This window comes from Pseudopodoces humilis, chromosome 5 (genome assembly GCF_049639895.1).
Source record: "Pseudopodoces humilis isolate 2021_Gansu_Grassland_sample_001 chromosome 5, ASM4963989v1, whole genome shotgun sequence".
NCBI classification, from domain to species: domain Eukaryota; kingdom Metazoa; phylum Chordata; class Aves; order Passeriformes; family Paridae; genus Pseudopodoces; species Pseudopodoces humilis.
This window is the reverse complement of record NC_142204.1, coordinates 68,980,306-69,007,332: the sequence shown is the minus strand read 5'-3', so window position 1 is coordinate 69,007,332 and position 27,027 is coordinate 68,980,306. Positions and strand designations below refer to the sequence as shown.

The following is a 27,027-nucleotide window of genomic DNA, read 5'->3' as shown; positions in this document are numbered from 1 at the left end:
TTTCCACACAAATACTCTGCTCTGCCTGGATTCTCTCTGCCCATCATTTCAGTCCAGTACTCTTTTGGGATGCAGTTCCACATACAGATTCTTCCTCACCTGGTGCTTATTCTCATGTCCAGGGAGGCTGAGAATATCGTAGCTGCATGACCATTCCCACAGGTTTCTAGTGGGCTGTTTTGAGACCAAATGGTCTTAATTTAGCTCTGCTGCTGCCACAGCTTTACCACTTTTGGAGCACAGTTCCCATTCTGGGAGATAGTGCAGCTTAAAAGCTTGTGAGAAAGGTATTTTTGTAGTTCACTGTTCATGAGGTAAAGGGATGAGAGTTCTAACTTGCTGGATAAACTATTCCCACCTCCTTCCGTCTCTTCCCAGCCCTGAACAATGATAGTATTTAAACTGTTGTGGTATAAAGAACAGCAAGAGACTGGAAACCAAATCTCTGAAGTGTCTGTGATCTGGCACTGACTTGCTGTGTGACATTAGATTAATTATTTCACTGGGAGGCTTCAGCATCTGAATTTTTAAACTGAGGATAGCACAGATATGTGAAGAATAATGAGATAAGTTCAGTATGCACAGATTTAACTTTTTTTCTTGGCATCCTTTACTCACAGAAAGAAGCCTAAGATTAAATGAAACACCGGGAGAGAGTGTGTTACATGTTTGTCAGCATTCCCTTTCATGTGTCTGGCTTCTGCTATTTTACTGACTTTTTTATTAAGCCAGAGAGTGAAGAGAAATGCTAAACTGTTGAAATAAAAGTGTATAGTCTTTATTTGATGAATAACCTAGAAATACATTTAATGCATTTTTATGCTGTGATAGTTTCCAACTGGTTTGATTTTAAATACAGATATGAATATAGATCTGATACTTTTTTCAAACACTTTTATCACTGAGGACACTGTCCTGAAAAGAAGGGTTAACTGCTCTATCCTTTCATCCCTCTGACATGTGCAGGTTTAAACATTATTTTTAGTTTTCAATCAAACTTTAAACTTGGCATTGTCTCTTTGGAGGCAAATGTCAAAGCTGTGGGAAAATTGAATCTTCTTTGGGGTTTTTTTGGTCACCTTTTGAACCCACTTTCTAACACACGTAATTGTTTCATGATACAGTTGTTAAATATTTCCATGCTTCAGTTACACTTAGTAGCTACTTCTTTTCCAAGTGTTCTTAAAAAGCACTTGTAGAAATAATTCCTTTTTAGCATTTATCACTTGCTTATCATGTCAGCACACTTTTCTGGAGGTTAAAAAGATTGTGTGCAGATCAAGGAAAAGACCTTTGAAAAGTTTTCCCCAAGTTTTTCTTCTCACCCGTCTGTCAAACTTGTACCTGTTAAATCGTGACACCTTAGAAAATGCTTCATTGAGTTCATAGGTATCTTCATAGCCTGAAGAGCAACTAGAAGCAACAACACAAAATTTCTTAGTGGTATCTGAATTTAATTTTTAAGCATAAAATACACTTCCCCCCCCCAAAGAAGTATAAGGGTCTCATAACTACTCTGTGGTGTTGATATCCTCATGTAATTATGTGCATGCAAGTCTGGAGTTTGCAGAGCAAAGTGGTATTGCACTTGTACCAGGTATATTACACAAACACAAACTCTGAGGTGCTTCTCACCCTGCAGAGTTCACATTCCAAATACAGGAGGGTAAAACTGGCAGTAACTTGGTCTGATCTTTCTTTTAGCTGTGGAAAGAATTAAAACATAAGCAAGACTTGCCCGGAGTCACACAAGAGGCCGGTGTTGGAGAGCTGAGAATCAACCCCATAATCTGAGTATTATCCTTATCTTCACTGCAAGACTTAAGAAGGGAAATTCTAGAACAAAATTCTCATTTTCTAAACGTACCTGCAGGCGTGAGTTGGCTGGGGGTTGGAATTCATGCAGTGATGTGAGAACCAGCTCTCTCAGCTGCCTCAGCTTCAAGATAAACCAAGAAGAGATTAGGTTAAAGGACAAACAAAAGAGCATCCCCCCATTCTCTGGAGCCAGGGCTCCACAATAGCCATTGTGTTCCTTCAATAAACACAGGCTGCTTTTCCATAATTACTTTTTAAAGTAAATCACAGCTTATCATCATATAGGGATGTTATATCTTCATAAGCCAATTCTACAGAATTGTAATAATTCAGTATATAATTTTATTGCATTTAAAATCATGTTTGGGGTTTACAGCATTGTTTTTGGGTTATTGTTATGAAAAGTTGGGAAGAGACTCGAAGTGGTGCCTTGGCTCCCGAATCCAGGTGCCCAGTTCTCCCTCCGGAGGCCTTTTGAGGGATTTTCCTCTGTCAAGCCAGGGAAACTGAGGTACTTGGGCTTCTTCAAGTGTAATTTAAAGCTTTGATGCAAATTAATTGTATAGCACAAACTGCATCCTCTGTTGGACTATTTTCTTGGAGATCTTATTAAATAAATATCCTGACTGCCTGGCCAGTGAGGTTTCACTGTACTTTTTATGAAGAAAATAAGATTTTTCCTGTAGAATCAAACTTAAGTTTCACCCCAAAAAATCAGCCTCTGGAGTATAGTATAAAATATTCTGTCCTTATCAGACCACTACTTAATATTCCTCTCTTTTATCCAGGAGTAGCTAACCAGTAGATGAAGTGGCTCATAGTTTATGAAGCCTGTAGATTTCATCTACAGGTGGAAAGATACTTTGTGAAGTTTTTTTTTTTTTATATCAAGAGACTTCTTTTTCCTTTTCTCTCTGTAAACTACAGTCAGTTCAAAAAAATGAAATTGTTGCTCTTCTAGGTTGAGAAATAATGTTTGATCTGTTCCGTACTGATAAAGAACGCTTTCTGCATATGGGGTTGTGTGGTGTTAATTGACTGTTGCCAGGTAAAGCTGCCTGCTGTTGCTCCTTCATTTGGGCTTGATTTGCTTCCTGGAGTGCACTTCTTCAGTGGTATGATTTGAAATAAAGTGATGGCTCAAAACAAAACCCTCCTGAAAGTAAGCTGGTGGAACTGTGGAATAGTCAGTCCATCACTCCTACTGGTGGTGAGCTGGGGAACTGTAATCTTGAAGCATCTTCACGTCGAATTTTTTAACCTGTATTTGTATGAAAATATTTTTTAACCTGGATTTGTATGAAAATATTGTTTTTCTGTTTTTTTTTTTGTTCCAGATGGCCGCACAGATCCAATTTTGGATGACGTAGGCGATGCCTTCAAGCTTATGGGGGTTAACCTGCATGAGCTGGAAGATTACATACACAATATTGAACCTGTCACTTTTGCACATCAAATCCCTTCGTTCCCTGTCAGCAAGAACAATGTCCTCCAGTTCCCCCAGCTGGGAAGTAAGGATGCAGAAGAGAGGAAGGAGTACATCCCTGATTACCTGCCACCTATTGTCTCCTCTCAAGAAGGTGTGAAATCAATCCTTTGCTTTCAGTTTTGGTGTATTTGGGTATTTGTGGGCATCCTCCAGCAGCTCAAGCTGTGCTGCCCTGTGGCAGTGGTACAGGAAGGGCCCATGGGGTGCTACCCAAGCAGGGTTGCAAAACAGGTAGCAGTGCTGTGGCAGGTTTGTTCTCCACTGTTCTTACTTTCCTTCCAGATTAACTCGTGCCAAAAATTCACCATGTTACCCCATGTTTCAATAATGCATTCTAAATTTTAAGTTTTGAGATGACAATAGGAATGAATGCTCTGCATTACCTTTTATGTGTTAGCCTCCCCCTTATGCCTCCTGCAAGGGCTTCTGTAATTTGGTAAAGGTAGAAGGAAGGCTGGTGAGACTGGCACAGCATTTCCTACTCCTGATAGCTGTTTCTCCTTACTTGTGACAAATTTCACCCAAAAACCCAAACCCAACCAAACAGAAAAACCTCCTTTTCCAATTAAAATGAATTCAGCTTTAAAATATGGAAGAGTATTTTAGAGGCATTGTACTGGCTTTTAATTCTCTTTGCTAACATTGATTAGGGTTTCATCATCCAGCTGCTCCTTCCTTTTCTTGTCCCACAGAGGCAAAAGTTGAGGAAACAATGAAACCAACTATACAAGTGCTTTGAGATTCAAATAACCTGAGAATTTTCACTGTGGCAGTGGAAAAAGCATACTTGTTTTCTCTATTTTTCAGCTATATGAGACTTGATTGCTAATAAGATAAACCTTTAAGAAACATGACCTAGTTTGACTTGCCCTTTGAATAGTGAACAGCACACAACTGTACTTTGTGTGGAAATAAATATATGTAAGGTAGTGGGCATAAAAATCCCAGACAGAAGAAATTAATTTTCCAAAAGAGTGTAATGAACAGGTGCAACCTGCACAAGACACTTGATTTAGAATTGTGTGGGGACAGAAGGGATATCATGCTCTATTGTGCATATTGCTCTTTTTTTAAGAATGAAGGTCTCAAAGTCTGCTTGTTGAAATAGGTGTAAAAACCTTGCCCAGCGTAAGGATGAATATAAGCAACATGACCTTGTTGGGCAAAGAAATCCATTGCTGTGCTGCTACAAGTGTGGCATGGGGCAATATTCCAGTAGTTTAGCAAGCTGTAGGAAGTGTATGTTCAGGCTCTCTTACATCATGTTCAGCTAAAAATGCAGTTGCTGTGTACTCCAGTTAGAGCAAGTGAAATTGTGGTGAGGAACAGGTACTGGGATCTGGTGTGTTCTGAACAAATAGGCTCATTCCAGTAACAAAGTGAGGATTTACTCATCCTGGTGAGTATTTCTGAGGCTCTGTAGACTTTAATTTTCTGTTTCTTTTAGTTGTGTTTTATAGATCAGTAGCATTTCTTGCTATTGATAACTATTTTTGTTATAGTAATATGTAATTTTTATGTTATTATATTGATAACTATATTACTATTGAAACACTGAACTGTTTCTTGCCTTAATACAACCCAGGAAACTGAACTGCTTTCAAAACAGAAATACTTTCTTAAATTAGTAAGGAGATCCTGAAGTCTCACCCTTGTGAAGTTTGTTAAAAAGATTGTTCTAAAAATTTAACAATGAACTCTCTCAAACCAGGAAGAGGAGAACAAAATATAAATATCAAATGTGTAGACGGCATATATAAAAGAAGAGTACTGAGGAAGAAGACTTTGAGAAGTGAATGGGGATTTTAGCTCCCCTGTTCTGGCTACTTGCTTTGGCCTGATTCTTCAGGAGGTAAACAAACACCATTCTGTCAGAGAAATCTGGCGTCTTTGAAGTGTAACAAGTTGCCCAGCAGTGTTGCAGTTGTTTTGGGTTTTTTTTCCCTTTGGAAAATCATACTCTAAAATATGAAAGAAAAGTCAAATCCAGCGAGGCTCAAAACAGCTGCAGACAAATATCTGAGCATGGGGAGGGAGAGAGGAGAGTTCAGACTCAGCCTGACAATACACGATATACAAAGAGAGGCTAAAAATTGAAATGGGGACAGTTGTGCTTTTTAGTTTTTTTCCTATATGTAACTTTTTATACTCTTTCTCTTGCAAGTTAGATCCAGGAGTTAGATTTTAGCAGTCCTTATAAATAATGTATGAATCCTTTTAACACCTGAAGCAAGAAGATATTATTTCCAAAGTTGGATGAGAACCAGGAAAACTTCTGATGCCTAAGGGTAGTGTATCAGCACACCTATAGATACACACAACTTGAAAAAATTAATAAAATATTTTTTAAATGGAAATTTAAAGGAAGCATTAAATACAGTTGCTGAATGCAGATTTGTTATAGTTGATTTAAAAAATTTACAGCTGAGGACATTTTAATTTTGAATTAAGTGTTTTCTGAAAATGGTGTTGATGCTCTGTGGTTCGTTTTTGAAGGGGATGAGGTGCATCACAGAACTGCTGTATATGTTTTGTTCTATGTTATTCCAAGTAATATTTGGAAGAAAAACTTACTTTTGGAGATTAAAGGAATGCATGTTAAAAATACTGAAGAATTGCAGAAGCCATTTGAATACTTTGCAGTATTTTATAGTGTAGGAAAAAAATGAGACTGCTCAGATTGTTCAGTCCCTAATATTTGAGTTGCTTTGAGTAGGCAATAATTAGAAATTGAGAAAGGCTTTGTGCACGTTAGGGTGTGCGATGTAAATCCTTCAGTGACTTTAAGGAATCATCAGCAGGACTCCTTGTGTTGCATTTTATATCAAAGCCTAGAGCTCAGCTCAGTTATGAATATTTATTTACTGTTAGGGGGTCAGAAATTATGAGTGCTAATACATTTTAGCAATAATGTAGCCAAAACTTCTAGTAAGAAAAAACTCTTTTCAGTACTGTCAAATTAAAAACCAAACCAAAGCAGTGTTCAGTCTGCGCCACGACCAGTAGGTGTTGCTGCCCTCCTTCCCAAAAGTCCTTTAGTTCTGCACATGTAACCAACTTCTTATTTCCACTTACTCCAGAACTGGTGGTTGTTCAGGCTAGGCAGAGGCTGCCCAGCAGCACAGAGATATCTTGGTTATCACTGCCAGAAAATCCATAAGAGCAGAAAGCCCTTGCAGTGTGAGAGGAGCCATCTCTTTCATTGTACTCAACAGTAAGAAATTCTGAAAGAGCTCTGAGTGATTCCTGAAGTTGTGGGGGAAAGGGAGAAAGACAAATAAGTTTTCAGGATCTGTAAGTTGTGTCAGTCAGAAGTTCTGTGATACAAATTTTGTTCCAAGAAAGCAGAAAATGTTTCCTTGCCTTAAATGTGGAGTGCAAGCTTTAACCAAATGCTTGTGCAGTGAGGATCTGCATATATAATTCTACATATTATAAAACAATCTGACTCAGTATTGCCATGGAAAATGTTGGATTTTTAGCAAAATTTTTACAAAGGACACTGAAGGGATAATTTTATGGCAATGTATCATGATGTTCGCTGTCTGCCTATTTTTAATTACTCTCCTTTTTGTTTTTGAGTTAGTTTAGCACTGTTGTCACTAAAATGTCATGGTAAAGTTGTAAGACAGATTAAAAAAGGAGAAAAAAATAAATTAGTTACAAAACATGATGGTCATGCTTTATTTCTTGTGCTTTAATGCAAGAGAACATACATTTTGCAATAATAAATCAACTTCATAGAATTTGTTGATTACATTTGAAGCAAAACCGTATGTGCTGAAACTAGGCCAGCTCAGAAAGCCCAGATACTTCTCCACAGCTAATAATAATCACTATTACATTTTGTGATAATGTTGAGAGTCCTAGTGTTGTAAGAACATGTACCATTCTCCATGAATAAAACAAAGAAAAGTGCGTTGTGAATCTTCATGTGCCACAGTATCCTTATTTTTAAGCTTCCTGGAATTAATCTCAACCTGTACTTGCTGCCTCTTGTTATAATTTCATTAAAAATAATAATACTAATAATAATAATAATAGTAACAACAATAATAATACTTTTTATTTTTTATATCACCATTTCATGCCAACTGCTCTCTTTTTGTGATTTTTTGAAGTCACAGGCAGTCCATCCCTGCTTTTCTGTCTGTAAAACTGAAGAAAGCACATTGGTTTTGTGTGTGCAATACTGTTCACAGTCTGTGGTATTTACATTCGACACTTACTCCTCTCTTACACTCTAATTGTGCAGGTGCATGGCAGCAGGATATGAGGGAGAAAACGTGAGAGTCTCTTCCCACTAGTTTAGATGTTTTGTGGGGAGAAGGGTTGCTTTTAGAGAGTCAGACTTCCTCTGCGATTCCAGCTGCATTTTTTTCTGTCCTCTGCTTCAAACCACTTCACTCCCACTCCTAGAGGTTCAGCTCCTTCTCCTTAAAAACGGTGTGGGAACAGATGTAATTTTTACCAGGCATTAAATTTTGTTGTCTTTCATTCCTGGTAATGTATGCTCAAGCACTGTCATTGTATTTCTGATCATTGAGTCAGGACAAGTTCTTGGCACAGTTTACAAATTCAGATATATTTGTAGCCTTTTCTGTCAGAGCATTTTATTTCACTGTCAGATCAAAGCATAAAATTGCTGATCTTCTTACAGTCCTGCCTTTTCCCCTCTTTGCTGTTGATGTGATGTTAGGACCTATTACCTACCAAAACCTGATGCATCCAGCCACCTGGAAGCGTGGAAACCCAGCTGTCAAATTGCAGCTCACCTCAGCACATCTCTAGTTTTTTTAATGCTGTGGTAGCTGCTGCAAATCTCATTTGAATTGATGAGAATTGGGGGTACTGGTGAAGCAAGGTGCTAATCAAAAGAACACATTTTTGTGTCTAGGTTCTACCAATGCTAGAATTGTAATTGTATAAAGCATTAAGCATCAGGGTGATGAAAAGCATTAGTGTTGAGTTCCACTGGGAAATAGAGCAGAACTTTAAAATTGTCACTGCCCCGTCAGGCTGGCAGTGCGTTCTGTGGCCATGGTCTAGAATGGAATGTAGCAAATCATGGATCTCAGACCAGAGTGATTTCAGTCTCTGGTTTCTCCAAGGGTTAAACAAAGTCAGTCCCTCTTTGTAAATCAGAATGTGATGGGCTTTTAAAGGGATCTTGGGGATCACTTTGCCATTTTGGTAACACAGGTCTTGCTGTTGTCATTTTTTGACCTTTCTGCCTTGCCCCAGCTCTAGTTTAACCCTACAGACTAACTCTCCCTCACTCTAGCAGCTGCACCAATGATTCTAAAACAGCAATGATCTTTTCAACAGAGCTTTTCCAGTGTAGCTGGTTAGGAAACCACCACTCCTCGACAAACAGGTACTGTGTATTCCAGCAGCCTGAAGAGTTAAAGCCCTGCCAGAGTGTGAAGATTTTGCTCCTGGCTGCTCGCTGTGCCTGGTTGCTGATACTCACAGGCATCCTTTACCTGTGTGTGCAGTGCACTGAGAGTCTGATTGCTTTTGTGAGGACGGATCCTCACATCTGCAGCAGCCCAGCAAGGAAGGAGCAACAGGAGAAACAGACAAAATGAGAAAAGCAGCCAAGCTTGAGATGCAGCCAGAAGAAAGGCATTGGGAAGGAGCCAATAGGAGAGGCAGGTTTCAAAGAAAAAAAGGAAAATATGAGACAGGAACAAAAAAAAGTGTACAGAAAATGTGCCTGGTTTAAATCTTGCCATTAGACAGAAAAATAATTTTTCTGGAAGGCGTGCTGATAAAGCTGTAGTTGGGAGGACAACTATATCTCTGCCTTTTCTTAAGGAGTTGTATCATAATCGAAAGCACAATTTCCAGTGAAATCCTGCAAAAAAGGATTTAATGAAGTTTGTGGGGGTTTTTTTAATGTGGAGTTAAATAGATTTTCACAGGAGAGCTTCGTTAATTTGCAGCACTTGGAGAAAAAAAAATCAATGTAATAAGTGCCATAGTAAAATTTTATCTGTGGTAGGAACTAAATCACGTAGATGGGATTTGTAGACTGTGAAGACAGACACATGCACTATTTTTATATTGTCTAGGGGACTAGTACCTAGCTTCTAATAAGTCATGTCTTTGGAAAAAAAAATAAAACTCTTGCTATTTTTTAAGAAACTTAATGGCAGCTGGAGATGGGGAATGGAGGATGTGGATTAAAAATGTTTTTATTTAATTGTAGGAGAGGCTTGTGATGAATTTTCATGTTTTTGTTTGTTGAGGTATTTTAAGTGTTTTATCCTTTAAAATAAATAAACCAGGTGGAACCTGGCTATACATGAAGCAAATCAGAAAATAAATTTTATAAAGATACTGCCTCCATTTTTTTACTAGTAATAGCAAAGAGGTAGTAAAACTAACTATAAAAATTCAGCATTGGGAAAATTTATTGGTTTAGCTTCTTAAGCTATCTAGTTCTATTTGCTGCATATAGCAATTGAAATGAAGCTAATGTGACTTCAAGGGGATAGCATTCTTTTAAAACCTTCTCACAAAGATTTTTCTGTTTTTCAGACCTGTTTAGATAACTTACAAGTTAGTGATTCTTTAGGATTCAAAAATAAAAACTGCAAAACACAGAAGTTGCCTGATAAAAGCCAGCCTTTTGCAGTAAATTATTTACATGGAATGGGAATGAAAGTCATGGATCCTTACACTGCATTGTGATGTGCAAATTGCAATTTTGGTTCGAATAAAACTGGAGGAGAAAATGGGACTTTGTGATAAAAGGATTCTATTGTCTTGTGTATTTTGAACAGAAATGCTGTCATGATTTTAATTTCCTACTGATCCTTTTTCAGCAAAACTTTTGTCACTTGTCTTGACTCGTCATGTCAGATCAGTTTTTTCCCTTTTCTGACAATGTGTGACTTTGTTTAGTGCCTGTGTTGCTTCCTGCACTGTCTACTGCAGCTATGCTCGAGGATTTTATTTCAGCTGGATCATCAGACACCTTTGTGCCTTTGAAAGCATAAGTTTCAAATTAGGTTATTGTCTGATAGCTGGGTGTTACTGTTCTTGGGCCTTTCAAACTTTCTCCAACTGCCCTGAGTATTTTTCGGGACTTGAGGGAAGAGAGCGGGAAATGAAAAGTCTGCCTGATTCTTTAAGCAGGGTAAAAGAGAAGCACAACTGGCCTATTTTAAGGGCTGACCATGTAACTTTATTATTATTCAGTGTTTTCATGCAGGAATGTTTCCTATTTTTCTTTAAACAAATGCTTTTCTTTCTTTCTCTGACTTCTGCCACCAAGGATGCTTTAACTTAATGAACATGTTAGTGATTCCTGGCACTTAAAAAACAAATAAAAATCATTTTAGCTACTGGGAGCAAAGCCACAAATTTGATTGCTACCTCCCTGCATGGGAATTTGTGCCAAACTTCTGGAGAAATATCTCAGTCCAAGCAAACGTTAATTTTGTACTAGGATGTAGAAGTAAAACCTGTCAGTTGAGACCTCATATGTGTGTCTGATTTTGAGACATGTGGCCCTAAGCAATGCCAGCATCCTCCTGCTACTTATTAGCAGCTGTGGCATTTACATGGACACAGGGAATGGTTCACACCTGGAATTCAGGAGCTGGCCCTCCAGGTAGTTGTTCTGAATAACACAACTGCCCAGAGAACTGTTACTTGGAGAGTAACTTTTCTCAGTTTAACACCTCTGAAGCGTCTGAGATGTTTCTTAACCTCCTGTGAAAAATATTCATGCTGGGAGCTGTTTGGGAATAGATATTGCTTGGTGTTTTGTGCACATTTTCAAGCGTAGCTGAGCCTAACCTTGATCTCAGCATCAGAAAAAAACATTGTCTAGACAAAGATCATGAGTGGATTACGGGACCCTGTATCTCTCTTGCATTAATCAGGGGAATGACTCACTATAAACTTCTGTGTGTGGTACAGTCCACGTTAAGATTAAGAAATTCTGCCTTCTAATTTTTAAAATTATGACTAAGAAAGCTCATTTGAATTATTTGTCTTTTGCCACACACAGATAAGCCCTTTAACTTTACCATACAGCTCTTGACTTCAGTGTCTTTTTAGAATTAGGGTTGAAACGAACCTTAGAGATCATCTTCTTCCAGTCTTCACCTTTGATACACGCTCCTGTTTTCTCCAGCTCCCAGCTAAAGGGAGTGCTAGTGACTGGGTAAGTCATTAGGAAGGGATAACTCATTTTTGTGTGTAGCCAACTCCAGTTAATTCTTCAAGACTTGGAGAAATGCAAAGTTGGATGGATAATAGGGAGAGTTCAAAAGTGAAGGCATTTGGAGACATGACCCTGGTTCATGCAGCCAGATGCTTGGATAATTAAAGTTCATCTTTAGCTGTGTTTTTTCGGAATCTTTCATTTTTGTAATTGCACTCATTAGAAACATTAATGATGTTCTGATGACTTGACAAGATGGTATTTTTCTCTATTTCTCTGGTTTGGATTCTGTTTCTTTGAACAGCGTGACTGGGTAAAATGTAACCCTGTGTGCTCGTTGTGTATAAATGTGCATTGTTTGGGTCGGTTAAGCAAAGCCTACCATAGCATACCTGTGTTTTTGAGGAGCAGTGTTAAACTTGAGCAGGGCTGGATCTGGCTTGTACTTAGCCCAAGGCTTGAAAACAATGGGTCTTCAGGTGGGTAACACAGTAAGTCACAAATTTCTCTAACTTGGTTTGAGATTAATATTTAGTGATGGTTATAAGCAATGACGCCACGCTGCCAGGGGTGGTATTTTATATGGAGAGATAAACTAGAGTTCAGCTCCGCATGCATGTGTTTGAAAGAGGTCGATAACAACTTAAATGGCCTTTCTTCTGGCCACTTTACAATCTGCAACCTTCTGCTTAATTTATTTTCTTTGGTGAACTTGTTTGCCCTCTGCATTCTCACTGTTGATGTCTGCTGCTTTCCCATTCCAAAGGGCTGTGTTAAAGGAAGACTCTGTGTTTCATGTGTATTCCTACGGTTGGGATGGAGCATACTTTTCTTCAAACGTTATGAGCTCTTTTCCCTGAGGGGAGGAGGATGGTACAGATTCTGGGTGTCTGAGATGTACAGCTTAACAGATTGGCCAAATAATCCATCCTGAACTGGAGAGTGAATAATTTTAATACCCCTTATCTTGCATAGATTTTTATGGATATTCATCTCAGCAAATGAACTTTGCATTTCTAAATATTTAGAGCAGCATGTTCGTTCAGGCACAGCATATTTGAATCCTAATATTCTCCGAGTTTCTCCACGTTTCTCTGGGTTTCTGTGCATGTGGGACTTTGGTTCCAGGCTTATTTAAACAAATAGTTTGCGCTTGTGTGCGGACAACACTAATTACGTCTGACAGTCACAATTGGGAATAGCATGGAGGAAATAATAGTTCTTGACCAATCGCTAAAACACAGGAAGTCCTGGTGCCATAGGAAGGGAGAGAAATTCACTTCTCATTTCCTTTGGAGTCCAGTGTGTTCAGATTAACTTTAAAGGGAGCTGAGGTGCAGCTCTGAGGATTTAGGCTTCAATCATGTGCTCCCTTCGTGTGGAGCCCTTCTCAGCAGGCAGCAAGGCACCAGCTCTCACAACCCAGCTGCTGGGGATCCTATTGCAAATTAAATATGAAACAAGGATGCATTTGGTTTTGCATGGGAAACTTTTTAACACAATCACTCACGAGGCTTTCTCTCTGCTCTGGGTATTTTTAAATCACAATACTGCTGGAGGTGATACCTCATCTGTAATCTTTCAGAAATAACTTGTTTCTTTTGCTGTTTTAAAGGAAATCAATGGGTTTTTACCATGCAGTTTTAATTTTCTGTATTACAGGCTTTACATGTTCAGCATAGCAAAGTTTACATTTAGTTACCTTTTATTGGGGTGTGTAAAAAATATTCTACGAATATTTTCAGTGTGATCAAAATGTGCATATATTATTTGGGGTCTTTTAATATAAAAGGTAAAGTTAAATTGAATATCCTTGGACAGGGATCTTGGGTTGGGATATTTTGGGGGGATTTTAAGAAGCTTTAGAATTACAAGTGAATATCTTTTTGGATTTTGGTGACATTTAGCCATCTGTTTATCCTCCTGTAGCATCAGACCTTAACTTTTCTTTCCAAAGTCCTTAAAACCATGGTATTAAATCATACTGGTCATGATGAGCTGAAAAAACATGGTGGAATTTTATTTTCATGGTGTTGCTGTATAGTTCAGTTACACTTATGAACTCCAGCATGTGAAGGTTTGTCACAATATTGCATGTATTGACACAATTGTGTATTTTTTTAGGACTCTTGGGGAAAGTACCTTTGTGAGAATTAAAAAGTGATAATATCTTAATGCTGATATTGCAAATAACAAACTTCCCTTAGATAAGCTGATTTTCACAGAGTGCAGTTTATGCTTAGAATCAGTTTAGAATTGCCAGTGACTCAGGCTGAAACACTGAATTTCCTCAAAGCCTCAGTTTTGCAAGGAGCACATCTATTTAGGGGAGTTTTTCCTTCACACAGAAATTCCTTCTGACATGAGCTCACTGAGCTGAGCTCCTTGCAGGTATTTTTGGACCATCTCTGTTGAGATGAGCTCCCGTCACATCTCCTAGATCCCTTAGTGCAATGTATACATACATGGGAAGCCTGGATACAGCTGTGGTCGTAAAATCTAGCCCTGTTGCCTGGCTAAAGGCAAGATGTTCACACTGGTGTGGAAAGTGAGGAATGTCAGATGAAACTGGAGGTTGAATTTTGCAGTATCAATGATCCATATGCCATGTGTGTTGGAATGTCTCCTGTGCTCTGCCGTTGTGTGCTAAGATTTTCCTAGGTCACAGGCTAAGCCGAGCAGGGCTGCTGCAGGACTCCTAACAGGAGACATCCAAGGCAATCCAGTGAAGCAGGAAACAGTGTTGATTAATAGATGGAACTTTGTAAGAGGCTCAGTCTGCTGTTGAGCCTGGCATATTTCAAATGAGATGAAAAATTAAGTCCTTGCCACTTGTGGTGATTAAAGCCTCGGTGGCTCACTTTTCAAGAGCAGCATGTGAACCCTGCTGGCATGGTTCCAGTTGGGTTATAGAGTTCTGCCAACCTAAATGCCCCAAGCAGTTTCAAATTCATGGAGGAGAAACAGCTCAGTGCTGTTCTGTGCCGCCAAGTAGCCGCCACATCCTCCCACCACAATTCCTGTGTTTCAGCAGCAATTGAAGGGATGCTGTGCTAAAGGCAGTCCCATTCACTGAAAGCATCAAGCAAGCTTCTACTTATTTTTTTCAGGGTAAATCCAGCAGTGCATGTGTGTTTTCTAGCTTGGTGTTAGACCTGTGTGTGTGAATGATGATAAATAAGTGCAAAGCTGTTACGCTCTTTCATGAGAGGGAGTAGAGCCCGTCCTGGTGTCAAATCTGTGTTTGCAGAGGAGAGAACTGTGTTTGATCCAAAGGTGCTGCCAAGACAATGAAGCAACTTAGACAAATAGAAATGTTTATTTTTTTAAGCTCAATAATTTTCTTTCTTTCTCATGAATATAAGGGCTGATTCTGTGCATAATATAGAGAGTAATGTCCATGTGGTATTTTTAGCAGCCAATGTATAGAAAGGTTGTGGACTTATAGAGTGATTAAATGCAAAGAGCCAAGCAGAGGGCAGCTGGGCAACTGGTTACAATCTGCTGTGAAAGAAAGGTGTGGGATGTGGGAAGGTGATGCTGGCAGTGCCACCAGAAGAATGCATGTTGGGGTTAAATAACTTCCCGTAGGATTTGTATAAAATGGAATCATTCTTATCAGCCCCTGGTGGAATGGCCAGTGCTTGTGCTGCTCTCAGACTCCAGTGTTACACATGTGCTTGAGCTGTGCAGTAGCTTTGGCCTTATCAAAATGGAAAACCCTTTCCAGCTTGAGAACAACTTAGCAACTTTTTAATATCAAAAAGAGCACATTATACACAACACATGTACAAGACTCAAAGGAACATGTATGCTGCCTAAAGTTTTTGGAGCTGGTGTGTGTGTGTGCTAATCTCCTGAGAGTTCATTGCTCCAAGCTTTTATCAGGAGCAAAGGGAGGCAGAGCTGAAGACTTCTGTGCACTGCCACTCCATCTGAAAGAACCAGCTCCTTTTTCCTTAGTTCAAGGCAAAGAAGTATGTGTACATCATTCCTATCAATGCAGTCACAGGACTCTGGCTTCCTTTTTAAGTGAAAATAAATGAAAATGTTCTTACTCTCTATTGTTAAGTGGCAGAGGAGCTTTCTGCTACAGCCTCATTGTCTTAGATCTGTTTCTCAGTGCAGCACATCTTTGCATTAAGCTGTTATTACCTTTTAATGCCATTTGGAAGAGATGAAATATACTGGTAGTATCTCAAGGGGAAGACTCTAGATATTGGTTTTCTGAGGAAAAGCTTAGATGTGGATTAAAAACCTGCTTCTTTTTTTTGCTTGTTTCAAGCTGACTACAGCTCAGATTCCTCGGAGTTACTGCAGCCTCTCTGCGTCCAGTTTTGCAGTTTCTTAGCTGCCTTAATGGGTGTAAGTTTGGCTTTCTCAGATAATTTCTTCTGAAAGGACAAGTGAGATGAGGGAACAAGCGAGCTCCACAGGGAGAGATCCCAGCAATGTCCTGTCCACTTAGTATCAAATTAACAGGGGGAGAACAGGACAGTGATCAGGTAACACCTAAACACCATTCTCCAGAATTAAGATGACTTTGTTTCCTTCCCTGCATTTGTTGTCCCAGCATCCCACAGAGGTCGGGGTTGCTTTTTGAACAGCTGCATTAGTGCCATACTCTCTGTGAAGGGTAGGTCATTCCTTTCTGTGGCATCAGGAAGGAGCTGTAACCTTTTCATTTTAATGAGCCAAACCTTTGTTAAACCTGGAACCTTTCCTGGTCAGAGGTACATGGTACATGAACATATCTAAGGCAGTTCAGTCTCTGTAAGAAACAGTCTGCAAGGCAAGTCTTGCTTCTTCATGCAAAGAGAGAGATTCCTAATTACCACAGAGCTGACAATGACATTTGGCAAAAATCCAGAGCAATAGTCAGCCCTATTGCCTCCTGCTGCAGAGTGAGGCACCTGAGCTGTCCTGTCATCACACCTCCTGATGTAATTTAAGGAAAGTTATATCTATAAGTGGAGATTTTCAAGATTTTTTCCCTCACACTTTTATTGGAGAGCATATTATTGCTATAATTATCAAGAATTTATAATTCTTTTATGTTATTTAATCTATATTGCTCTACCTACCTACCTACCTTCACTGTGCTGTATCAAAGTTGCAACTTTTACTCTGCAAAACCCAAGTACTTTCTTTCCAGTTTTTGTTTTGCCTTCTACGTTCATGTCTCATTTACAGCAAAATATGTGTTCTTTAAATAACAACAGCAAAATCTGGTTACATATGGCAAAGGAAATAATACAGATGAAAAATCTAGGCTTTCCCTAGTCCGAGTCCATATAGTGTCCTAAATTGCTATGTGTTATGTGGCTATAAAATGCATTGCACAAGTGGAATATTTTAAATTATTATATCTATGCAATTAATAAATTATTAGTAATTTTTTAGAATTTAGCAGCACTAAAAGATTAGTCATTTTAAATGCATTTTAATTAAAACTAATTAAATGTGTTTATTTCTAAGTTTACTTGAAATTCCTTACTAGCACTCAAAAAGAAAACAAAGAAGCATATATCCAGAGGGAGGGATTACTTGCTTTCAGAATGGAAACTTCAGGAGGGAAGCCGAGAGGAGCCAGATGAGCACATGCAAGGAAAATTAAATGTTTCAGGACGGTGTGAGCAGTGAGATCAGATAACTACAGTCGTGGTGTATCTTCTTGGAGGTGGTATTAGTAGTTCTTCTGCAGTGATCTCTACTGAGGAACGAGAGCTTAGTGTGTGATACATGTGGCACAGTTTGGAGCATGAGGTCCAGGGGTTTGCTCCTGGTAGTCCTTGGGAGACCAAAAAAAGAGAGACACCACAGTGGAGCCACAAAGGGGCTGCAGCAGGTGCTAGACCTTGGGGAAATAACTGAGGCACTAATCCACACTGTGGAGTTGAACCAGAGCCATCAGGGCAGTGTCAGTGGCCTTCCTGTTGCAGCCCTGGGCACAGCACCATGGTCTGTACCCAGTTGCACCCTAATCAATTTGGGGTGCCAAGGTTGTGGTGATGCTGGGTGACAGGAGATGATGCCTTGGAGAGCCAAGCTCTTCTCACAAACTTGTTACAGTAATGCATGTAAGGATATCTGGTTGGGCCTCATTATTCAGAGGCTACATCCACATTTTTTTCTCAATTTTTCTTTCTGTATCACTTAAGGAAGAGCAGGAGTCTCTGCTGAGAAGCAGAATACATCAGTCCAGGTGGAGTGCCATGTTAAAGAGCTGCTAGCTGAGCAAGCATTTGGGATACAGGGATACAACTCAGTTTAAATGGGTTTGCAGACGTCATTGCTCCCTGCAAAACAAGGGATTTGGTTAGTGGTAGGAGTGTGTTAATTTAACACAGAAAATCTGTGTTCCTCTATTTTTTCTCTTCATCAATCTTTTAGATATCCTGGAAAATTAGATGTTTTCCTCTTCCCTGTTAAAACTCAATCAGATGAGATTAGGTGTTTTCCAAAAACACAGCTGTGGTTTTTTTCACCCTAGCTATTATATCTGATTTACTGCTAAATGCAAATTCAATGATCATATTTTTTCAGACTTATACACTGAGTTTTAACATCAGTGTTTTAACAGTAATATTTTATAAATCACTGCAGAAAGGTGTAGATTGCACTCTATTTTCAGAGCAATTTCCAACTTGAAAGTGCGGTGAGCTTTATATGAGCTAGAAAATCCCAAGGTGTAAAAGCCCAAAAGGTCTCTATCACTCTTCTCCCTTCAGATACCACACGTGCAAAAATTTTACAGCATTGTTCCAAGCCTCAAGTTGAGAGAAGTTATGACTTAAGGCTATTGGATATGGAATTTTCAGACAGCTGCAAGTTCTGCTATTTTTAAGCCCTTCTTCACATGCAACAAAAAGTGTGGTTATTATGTACAATGACATATTCAATAAACTTTGATTCAAAACATTTTTTATATTTTAGCTGCATTTAAGTAATAAAAAAAAAAAAAGAATGTGGAGGAAGTATTTTGTGAACTCGAATAGCTTAAGTCTTATGGTAACTTTCTCACAGAAATTCAGCTTGTTAGTGGAATCCAGGCATAAGATGTTGTATTTCTGATAGATACAGTTGTGTTTGGGTTTTTTTCCTCTGAGAAATACAAACGTTTGAGGCATGATTTAAAATGGATATAGCATCGGAACATTCACTGTTGTGTCACTGTAATTTGGTAGAGTTAAACCATTAGGGGAGATGAAATAGATTCAGTGGAGCTATCAGATAGGATCTCACAGCCTTTCTGTTTAGATGTGCTTTACTCCTAATGCCAAGAGAGCACTACATATGTGCCTGTGATGTTAATGAAATGGACGAAAGATGCAACTGGCATGTTTTTGGTTTTTGGTTTTTTTCCTCCCTTAAAGTTCAATCTTTCCATAATTCTGGAATTCTAAATTTTCCTAAGCCCTTACCAGTTTGTGTGCCATTTTCCCAGATGGAAGTGGAACCTGGTTTTGACAAACAGCTCCATGCTGTTTCCGTGCTCTGTTGTGGATCTTCGAATACTAAGACTGACCTAAATGCTATGGTCAAGTGTGCTCTGCCTTTTCTCTGCCAGAGCCTTGTACCAGTAGTTCTCACTCCTAAGTATTCCATGATTCTATTCCTAATAAACAAGTTTATTGAAATATACTAAATATCTTTTTCCTGCATGCCAAGATCAGCTTACATTGTTCTAAGCATAGTGGTTTTATTTATGTTTCTCAGAGCTGTCATTCTCTGTGAACATTTGTGCCACATTCACCGGGTGACACTTTCTGACAAGTTCCATTCAGTGGGATCACCTTTGGTTTTGGAACATGCCACAATAAAACCATAAATTAAATAAAGCCTAAATTATATTCTCTCAGTTCCTTCCTAGCTCTCCCCACTTGTTCATTACCACTTGCTTGTCTTTCAACATGTTTAATTTTTTGTCCGAGACTTTTCAACTAAGATTTTGTGATACTGTCAGATGTCGAACTTTAAAGCTTCTATTATGGTTTCCAGTTATCTATTATTTTTGTAGTTCTTTCAGAACAATCTGAAAATTGATCAAGTTATCTTTTTTTTTTCCCTTGTCTAATCTTGTAGTGGGGTTTTTTTCTTAATACATCCTAATCTGTTGTGGGTAGAAGTGGCAGTTGTTAGGGTCATTCTTTTGAAGTGTGTCTGTATTCTGGATATACTGATAGTAGTAATTAGATACATGTAATAACAAATAGCTTTAGTAATTAGTGAACTCCTGATAGAGACAGCACAATAGTTTGAGACATTGTCTCAAAGAGAAAGACAAAATTATTCCTATGCTCTTTATTTCAATATTGAAGGAATGTTTTGTGCTATGTATGTATTTTTTGGGTTTGGGATACACACATGATACCAACTAGCTGTTCATAATTCTAAAATTTAGTAGCTGTGGTTAAAATCTGCAGCTACTGATAGTGAATAAAAGCTGAAGGAAAAATAAAATATCTTGGCTTTATACCACTGAAAAAGCTTTTCTTCTCTACAAGTGTTATTACAGAAATGTAAAAATATTATTAAGTGAGCAGAAACAGTTTTCTCCTGAAAAGGAGACCTGTTCAAGAAGTTCAGAAAAGACAGCATAAGGTACAGAGAAAGAAGGAGGCTTAAAGTGTTTTCAGTTTGTATTTCCATCCCTGTTGCTGTTGGGGAAGCTTGCCCTGGATTTGTACTTGGGACCAGCTGTGTGTGGCTGTAACCTGTGGCTGCCCTTACACAGAAATATTTTTCTCTAAAGTTCTTGCTAAAGAATAAAAAGAAAATAATTTTCAGTCTATTTTCATTAGAATTTCATTTTATTTCCCTACTTTTTGTTTGTCTGAAATGGTTTTCTTTGCAGAGCTGGACAGTGCAGGAGTCTTTGGCTGTTAATTTTTCTGTCTGGTTTTATACCCAAATTCAGTGGTTGCTGTGGCCGAGGTCTGAGAAGTTTGAATGTTTATGTTTCCTTAACATGACAAAAAGTTTTGACACAGATGTTGATACTGTTGCACCAGTGCTAACTGTATTTTTAAAAAATCAAATAACAGATTTACTATTATTTTCCCCATTAAGTGTACTTATCTTGGCTTATATACTCCTTATCCTTTCAGTAAGATTAATCAGTTTCCTTAGTAAAGCCTGATGTGAGATATTGAGGATACAAGGAACAAAACTAACAATGAAGAATGTCTGAAAATACTGAAATGTTATTTTTAGTGGAAATAAAATGTTACAGAAGCAGATGGGTTTGTTTTTTTTTAATGAACATCTGTCTTAATTTTTATAAACAACTTTTGTGCAGATGGTAAAAGGGAAGAAAAATGTGACCACTTTGCCAGTGAAGCAGCCTATTTAATCACCTCGATCAGGTCCTAGATGAGCTTTCTGAGTCTTGGATAGTAAGAATGCAGAAAGCTGGATGTGTCCTTCAAAGATTGATTTCAGCCCTGGTGCTCATGATCTTCCCTGAGCATCTTTTCTTGCTGTTCTCACTGCATCTGCAGTGCTGAGAGCAGTTTGGTATGATGAACGGACTGGAGTTAACAGCATTTGTTACTGCTGTGTGTAAATCTAAAAGGACAGATATAATAATAAGGTACCAGAAAGGCAAAATGTTCCTGGTAAGTGCCTCTTAAAGTTCTCACAGTCACAATTAGTTTTCCCTCTTCCAGTTACTTTTTTTTATTTGTAATTATTCTTCTCTGTTTTCTCAACTTTCAGATTTTTTTTTCTGAATCTTGTAGAAATCTTTCATAGAAGAATGATGCAGTCTGGATTTATTTGATAGCCATCACTATTTGGCAACAATCTTGGCAACAACCTATATATGCAAGTTATTTACATTCTGAAATGAGCATTTTAGGAGTTATTTTATTTCCTGAGTTTGGCTAATAATTTAATTTGAAAATAATAAGCTGTTCTAGTTCCTTTTTATTAGGTGTCCTATTTTAGGCTGAGTTTGTTTGGAGGGGTGAGAGGTGAAATTTCAGTGCTTTTCAATAATTTTTAAATCACCCAATTTAGAACATCTTTTTAGGCTAAAATTATATACATAGAGAAAACTTTGTTTCCCTTACTGACCAAAGTTTAAATCTGCTGACTCCATTACCTTTTACAGGAGCAATCTATGGATAAAAGATTCTCCTTCTAGTGCTTGTTAGTGATACACTGTTTTGGGAGAAGTTTCTTGTATTCCTTTACTGAAGTTGCAAAATAGTTTCTGGAAGATAAATCTAATATTGATTTTCATGTTGTAGAAAATGCAACTACAAATTAGTTTGAGGCAATGCATGAATCTCTGGTAAAAACATAAATTTACTCCTAGAAAATAACCTGCTTTTCATATTTAAGCCTGAATTCTTCATCCCAGTAAATATTAATCACAAAAGCTACAATGTACGTCCCAGCTACTGGCAACTGGTTGTTTATCGGGATAGTTTACATACAGAAATTAAGGCATTCTCACTCCTTTTCATTGAGCAGAGAGGTAAATATCCTGAGTAAATGATAAATAAAACACTTATGGGCAGAGGCCAGGATTTTTGAGCTTGGGAGAAAACTACTTTGCAAAGTGCCTTTTGTGAAATCTGTGTCGTAGATGCAGCAGTATCTGGGGCACTCAGGGGAAGGTGGATTTGTACTCCCCAATTTTAGCTGGCTTTGACATCTGCACATCTTCTCTGCCTTTGCATAGGAACCTGTGGACAGATTGCTTCTGAGTGAAATATGGTTTAATTTTTTTTCCCCTGATTTAAAAGAAAAAAAAAAAGTCTTTGTTGGGGGAAAAAGAAAAAAATTGTTCCCAAAATGGGCTCCTTTGTTTTAGAAATGACTTGAATTTACAGATAGCTTCATGTTTGTGTGGGTAACCCTGATAATTTGCGGGGTGCCTCCTGCCTCATTCTCCTTCCCGTTTCCTCCCTCCTGCTGCCTCCAGGATTCCTTTTCTCCTTATTATATTGAAGAAGCAAGAGAGACTGGTGTCTCCCGAGGTGGATCTCAGAGTTCAGGGAATGTCTTTCTGTGCCATCTGAACTGAAAATTCCTGAAAATTTGGATTTTCAGATTAGTGAGCAGATAGATCTGTAGTAAATTATTTGCTGTTTTGATTACACTGACTTGCTTAAACTTTCTGTGGGGACAAAAGGTGGGACTGATTTTTTTCTGAGGCTTGGATAGTAAGAATGCACTTTTAGTTACCATGTTGCTTAAAAAATTCCTAATTTAACCCCAAGAGGAAGAAAATGCTTTTTGCTTTTATTGCCTGCTGCATCTGTGTATTTTGCACCCTGAACTGTCTTCATTATTGTGATTATTCAGAAGATTGTGCAATCACTTCTGAAGATTTGTTGACAAGTAGATGAGTTTATGCCGGAGAACTTCTGTGAATTACAGTGTATTGGGTTTTCTTAGAAATACATACTGAATTTAAAAGTCTCCCTTTGGGGAATGAAAAGGAATAACTTAATGCACTTAATCACTCCTGGCATTACCTGTCTAAAACAACTGGAAGGCAGTGGGTTGAGATTTTAGATTGTATAACTGTCCTGCAAAATTAACATTCCTTTTAGAAAGCCAAAACCAAGCCACCTACAAGCAGGATATTGCTGTAAGGCTACAGATTTAAATAGGCAGAAAATGGACCTTTAGGATCCAACAGCAGCAGTAAATCTACCATCATTTGCATTGTATTTTGAGTAAGCAAGTTGTTAAATGTTTTTGTCTAGCTTGAACTTAGGGCAATATCACATATCCTTGATATTGCTTTATTAATATATGCTTTTTTATTGCTGTTACTGCACTGATGTGGCTTGAAGTAATTTTATCACCTCCATGTAACCTTTGGTGTGTATTACTCTTAAGTATATATACTGATATATGTGTATATATATATAAAAGTATATATTCTTATATATGCTTAAATATATGAAGTGAGCAGAGGCTTACCTGCTACATCTGTGCAGTCATTTCTCTTGAGGGGGGTGGAGAGATTTATAAAAATTAGGCTCAAAACACAGATTTGAAATTGAAGTGGTGTGTGAGGAGAGGTGCCAGACTTCTGAAAAAGACACACTTTTGATCTCAGCCTTTTCTATAGTACTGTGTTTAAGCAGCTAATTTTTCAACACAGTTAAACAAAATATTCCAGCTTTGCTGACATCAAACAGAGGCCAAACAGAGGCAGAGCTGGATGGAGGAAGCCGGGGGTTTGTCACAGTGTGTAGTAAATAAAAAGACCGTTTGGATTGCTAAGAACTCACATATTTCTTTGAAATTAGCAGCACCTTTAGATACTCTCAGCCCTGGATGTTTACACCCAGTTTTAGCAGCCTGATTTCGAGCTGCCGTGCTCGATAAAGGTTGTGGAAATCGGAGTCCGTACCAACAGCTGAGCGAGCATCCCACTCCTGTTCTCCAGCATCACCAGCTGGATGAGGGTCTGATAGTTTGCCACTTCCCAGGGGCCTTGTGAGGTGATGGAAAAGTTGCTGTAATCTGCAGAATGTGCTAAAAAACCTCACCTCAGGACTGCCAGCCTGTGTTTGGCTTTTACACTGAACACTCCCCGTTATTTTAAACCGTGTAAATTTAGGATTCCTCAAGAATAGGGGAGTTTTTTGAATTTCTAATTTTAAAACGAAAGGAAGATACCCCCAGTTTTATAAAAGGTGTCACTGGGGTAGAAAGATGTGGGTTTTAACTGAGTCTCTTTGCCCCTTGCTTCTTTGAGTACCCGGAGAGTGCAGAGTCTGCTGCTCAGAGGAGCCGAGTTTCAGGGAGCTGCTGGTTTGAAACGAGCTTATACAATTCATGGCCATTTTGGCATCATCTTCTTCCTGCAGCCATAAAATTATTTAAATTCTATGGCTACAATCTGAAATATCTAGGTACTTGTGGCTGCAGTTTTTTTCAGGTGATAAACTATTTGCCATTTACTCATTAGAGTTATAGAATAACTTGTGAATTTGGGGAAAAGTCAAGGCTCAGACTTTCAAAAGTGTAGTTCATTTGTATCAGTGGAAATTCTGAAAATTTGGTTAAAGAAAAAGAAAACATGTTGAAGTGGAAAGAAATAGCTTTTTGCTCTTTTTATTCTCTCAGGTTAAGGTAAGAAAGCCAAGGGGTGACTTAAAAAAAAACCAACTGTGTTTTCTTTAGAAAAAAGGAAGGGTGAGGGAGCTGTCAGGAATTTCTATGTTACACTTTTCAGTTGTGCTAAGATCGTTCGCCTGCTGTTTTCTTTCCCCTTTCCCTTTTTCACTTGGCCACCTGAAACTGGAGTTTTGAAACATCATCCAGTCTTTCCTCAGTGCTTAGGATGGCATTGACTTCACTGGTTTGTTTTCAGGAGTCAGACAGCAATATTTTGGGATATAGTTACTGTCTGAAAAAAATCATACTAAAATGCACTGAGTAATGAAACAGATTTGTTGTTATTTGCTTTAGATTATTTCAGAGCCTGTTTGCTTTCAAAGGTGTTTCTGGTATCACCCAGTCGTATCTGTCACAATGCAAAAGCAAACTAAATTGGATTTTAAGAATAGCAGTGTTCTAGTACAGGATCCTAAACAGATTCGTCTTTGGGAATATCCTTGTTAGATGGATCTTGTGAGACCGAAGCGTTGCTCAGATGTTGCTTCTTGGATGTGTTTGAGCTACAGCAGTCTTTGAAATTATTAGTTGCCCTCTCACTGCAGAATGCATGCTGACTGCAGTGCTGCACTGCATGTGTGACATACTCATCCTGCAGGAAGTTGGCTGAATTGGGTTTTGTGAGGTGCTCAATTTTAGGCAGAAACGATCCCAAACTAGCGATGCCTGGTTGTGTGCGGTGTTTGGTGCTGGAGCACTGATCCAGCACTATCTGGGAGTCTCGGCAGAGGGCACTGTTGGAGCATTAAAGCTATTTGAAAGGCTCATCTCCAGCTTTTCTTGATTCCCCCCCCCCACACCCCCGTTTGGAAAGTGTTTAATGTTCTCCATGTAATTAAATTCAGTTCCCTGTATAATTAGCAATGGAGCCTTATTCTTTGTGCCACTGCTGTGGATAGTATTATTTTTGTCTCTATTTGCCTTCAGTCAATGCAAAATACTGTTGCCTATCAAAAGGTAGAAAGTTTTATTGCTATCTCCCAAAGCTAAGCAATATTTAAAGGTAGAAATAGAAAACTATGGAGTTACTTTCATTTAGTTACTCAGAGTAAATAGGAGACCTTTAAAATTCCTGCTTATGGCCTGGGAAGGAGCAGAGTTAATGTGCCACAATAATTTTACATTTGTATCCAAATGTGTATTATAGTATTTTTGAACTGTCACTACTTGCAGTTTGTCAAAAATATATATGAAACATATAATATTTAACTCTCTGTGAAACCTATTGATTTTATTTGGCAGATTTTGTTTTCTTCTTTAGTTTGTTTTCCTCTGGATCTTTGCAAGAACTTGTCATGTATTGGTGCTGTTTAACATATCGAAATATTAATTAGAGTGATCAGGCATAATTACTTTTCATTAATTGCAAATGCAAAGTAATTACTGTGACCTAGAAATAGTTCCCTTGTCTAAATTTCTGTAAACATCCTAGTTTTTTTATAATTTATGAGGACCAACTACAAAACATTGTGTCAGAAAGAAATAATTTTCTGAGGTACTAGAGTACTTAGCACTGACATTACATTAGACTCCTCTTACTGCTTGTAAAGGAGAGATATTTGGAAGATGGAAGTCTGATGTGTTTGGCTCTTGAATTGGCAAATACATAGAGCATTAATTGCAAAAAACACGTTGTAGGTTTCTTTCAGAAAGTGCCTCTTTGTCTGTAACCAGTTGAGTTACATGAACAACCTGGAGAAGTTTGCTTTAAAGATCGAGGGATACGCTCTGCTGCCGACTGGCAGGATACTCTTGCATTAATTTCAAAATCAACCACAGAAGACATCTCCTCCAAAAATCTCTGTTGCCTTAGAAATAGCGGGGAATATTTTTTTTTCCCTACTTGAAAATGTTAATTAAATTATCGGCAGCTGAAGGCAGGCGGATTGCAGGGGAAGGAGCACCAAAGAGTTTGAAACGAAAGCGTTCGGTGTGGGTCCATACGGCTCCTCGCTTCCAGGAGAAATCCCGGGGCTGGAGCCTGATCCCGATCCTGCTACGGGCTCTGCGCCTTGGTGGTGCTGTAGGATCCGTAGGGATGGCAGTGCAGGGTCTGTCCCTGCCTGCAGCGGGGTTTGTGTCTCAAGGCCAATGCCGCTGTCTTCAGTCACTACTGGGATTGCAGCTGGAAACAGCAACTTTGAATAACAAAGGCAAAAGTTGGTTGAGTTCCTTCTTAGTGCAGCACCAGACAGCTGGTTTTGACTTTCAAAAAGAGAGGTGGTTGCCTCCAAAAAAAAAGCATACTCAGTAATATTGTTATGCAGCGGGTTGTAACCATCTCTGTCATGTATTTTCTAAGGGGACTAATACAGTGCCCAAGAAGACTCTAATTAAATGTGCATATTTGTTTTTTACAGCCTTCTTTCATATCATTTCCTATTAG

General features: G+C 38.5%; 1 protein-coding gene across 1 annotated transcript in view; it reads left to right on the top strand.

Moving 5' to 3' along the window:
* The window catches only part of TAF3 (TATA-box binding protein associated factor 3), a 111,892-nt gene that overhangs the window by 6,986 nt on the left and 77,879 nt on the right, over window positions 1-27,027 (top strand). Inside the window, exon 2 of the mRNA XM_005526065.3 lies at window positions 3,156-3,398. Within this exon, the coding sequence (XP_005526122.2) occupies window positions 3,156-3,398 (243 nt within the window). The remainder of the gene's footprint in view (window positions 1-3,155; window positions 3,399-27,027) is intronic.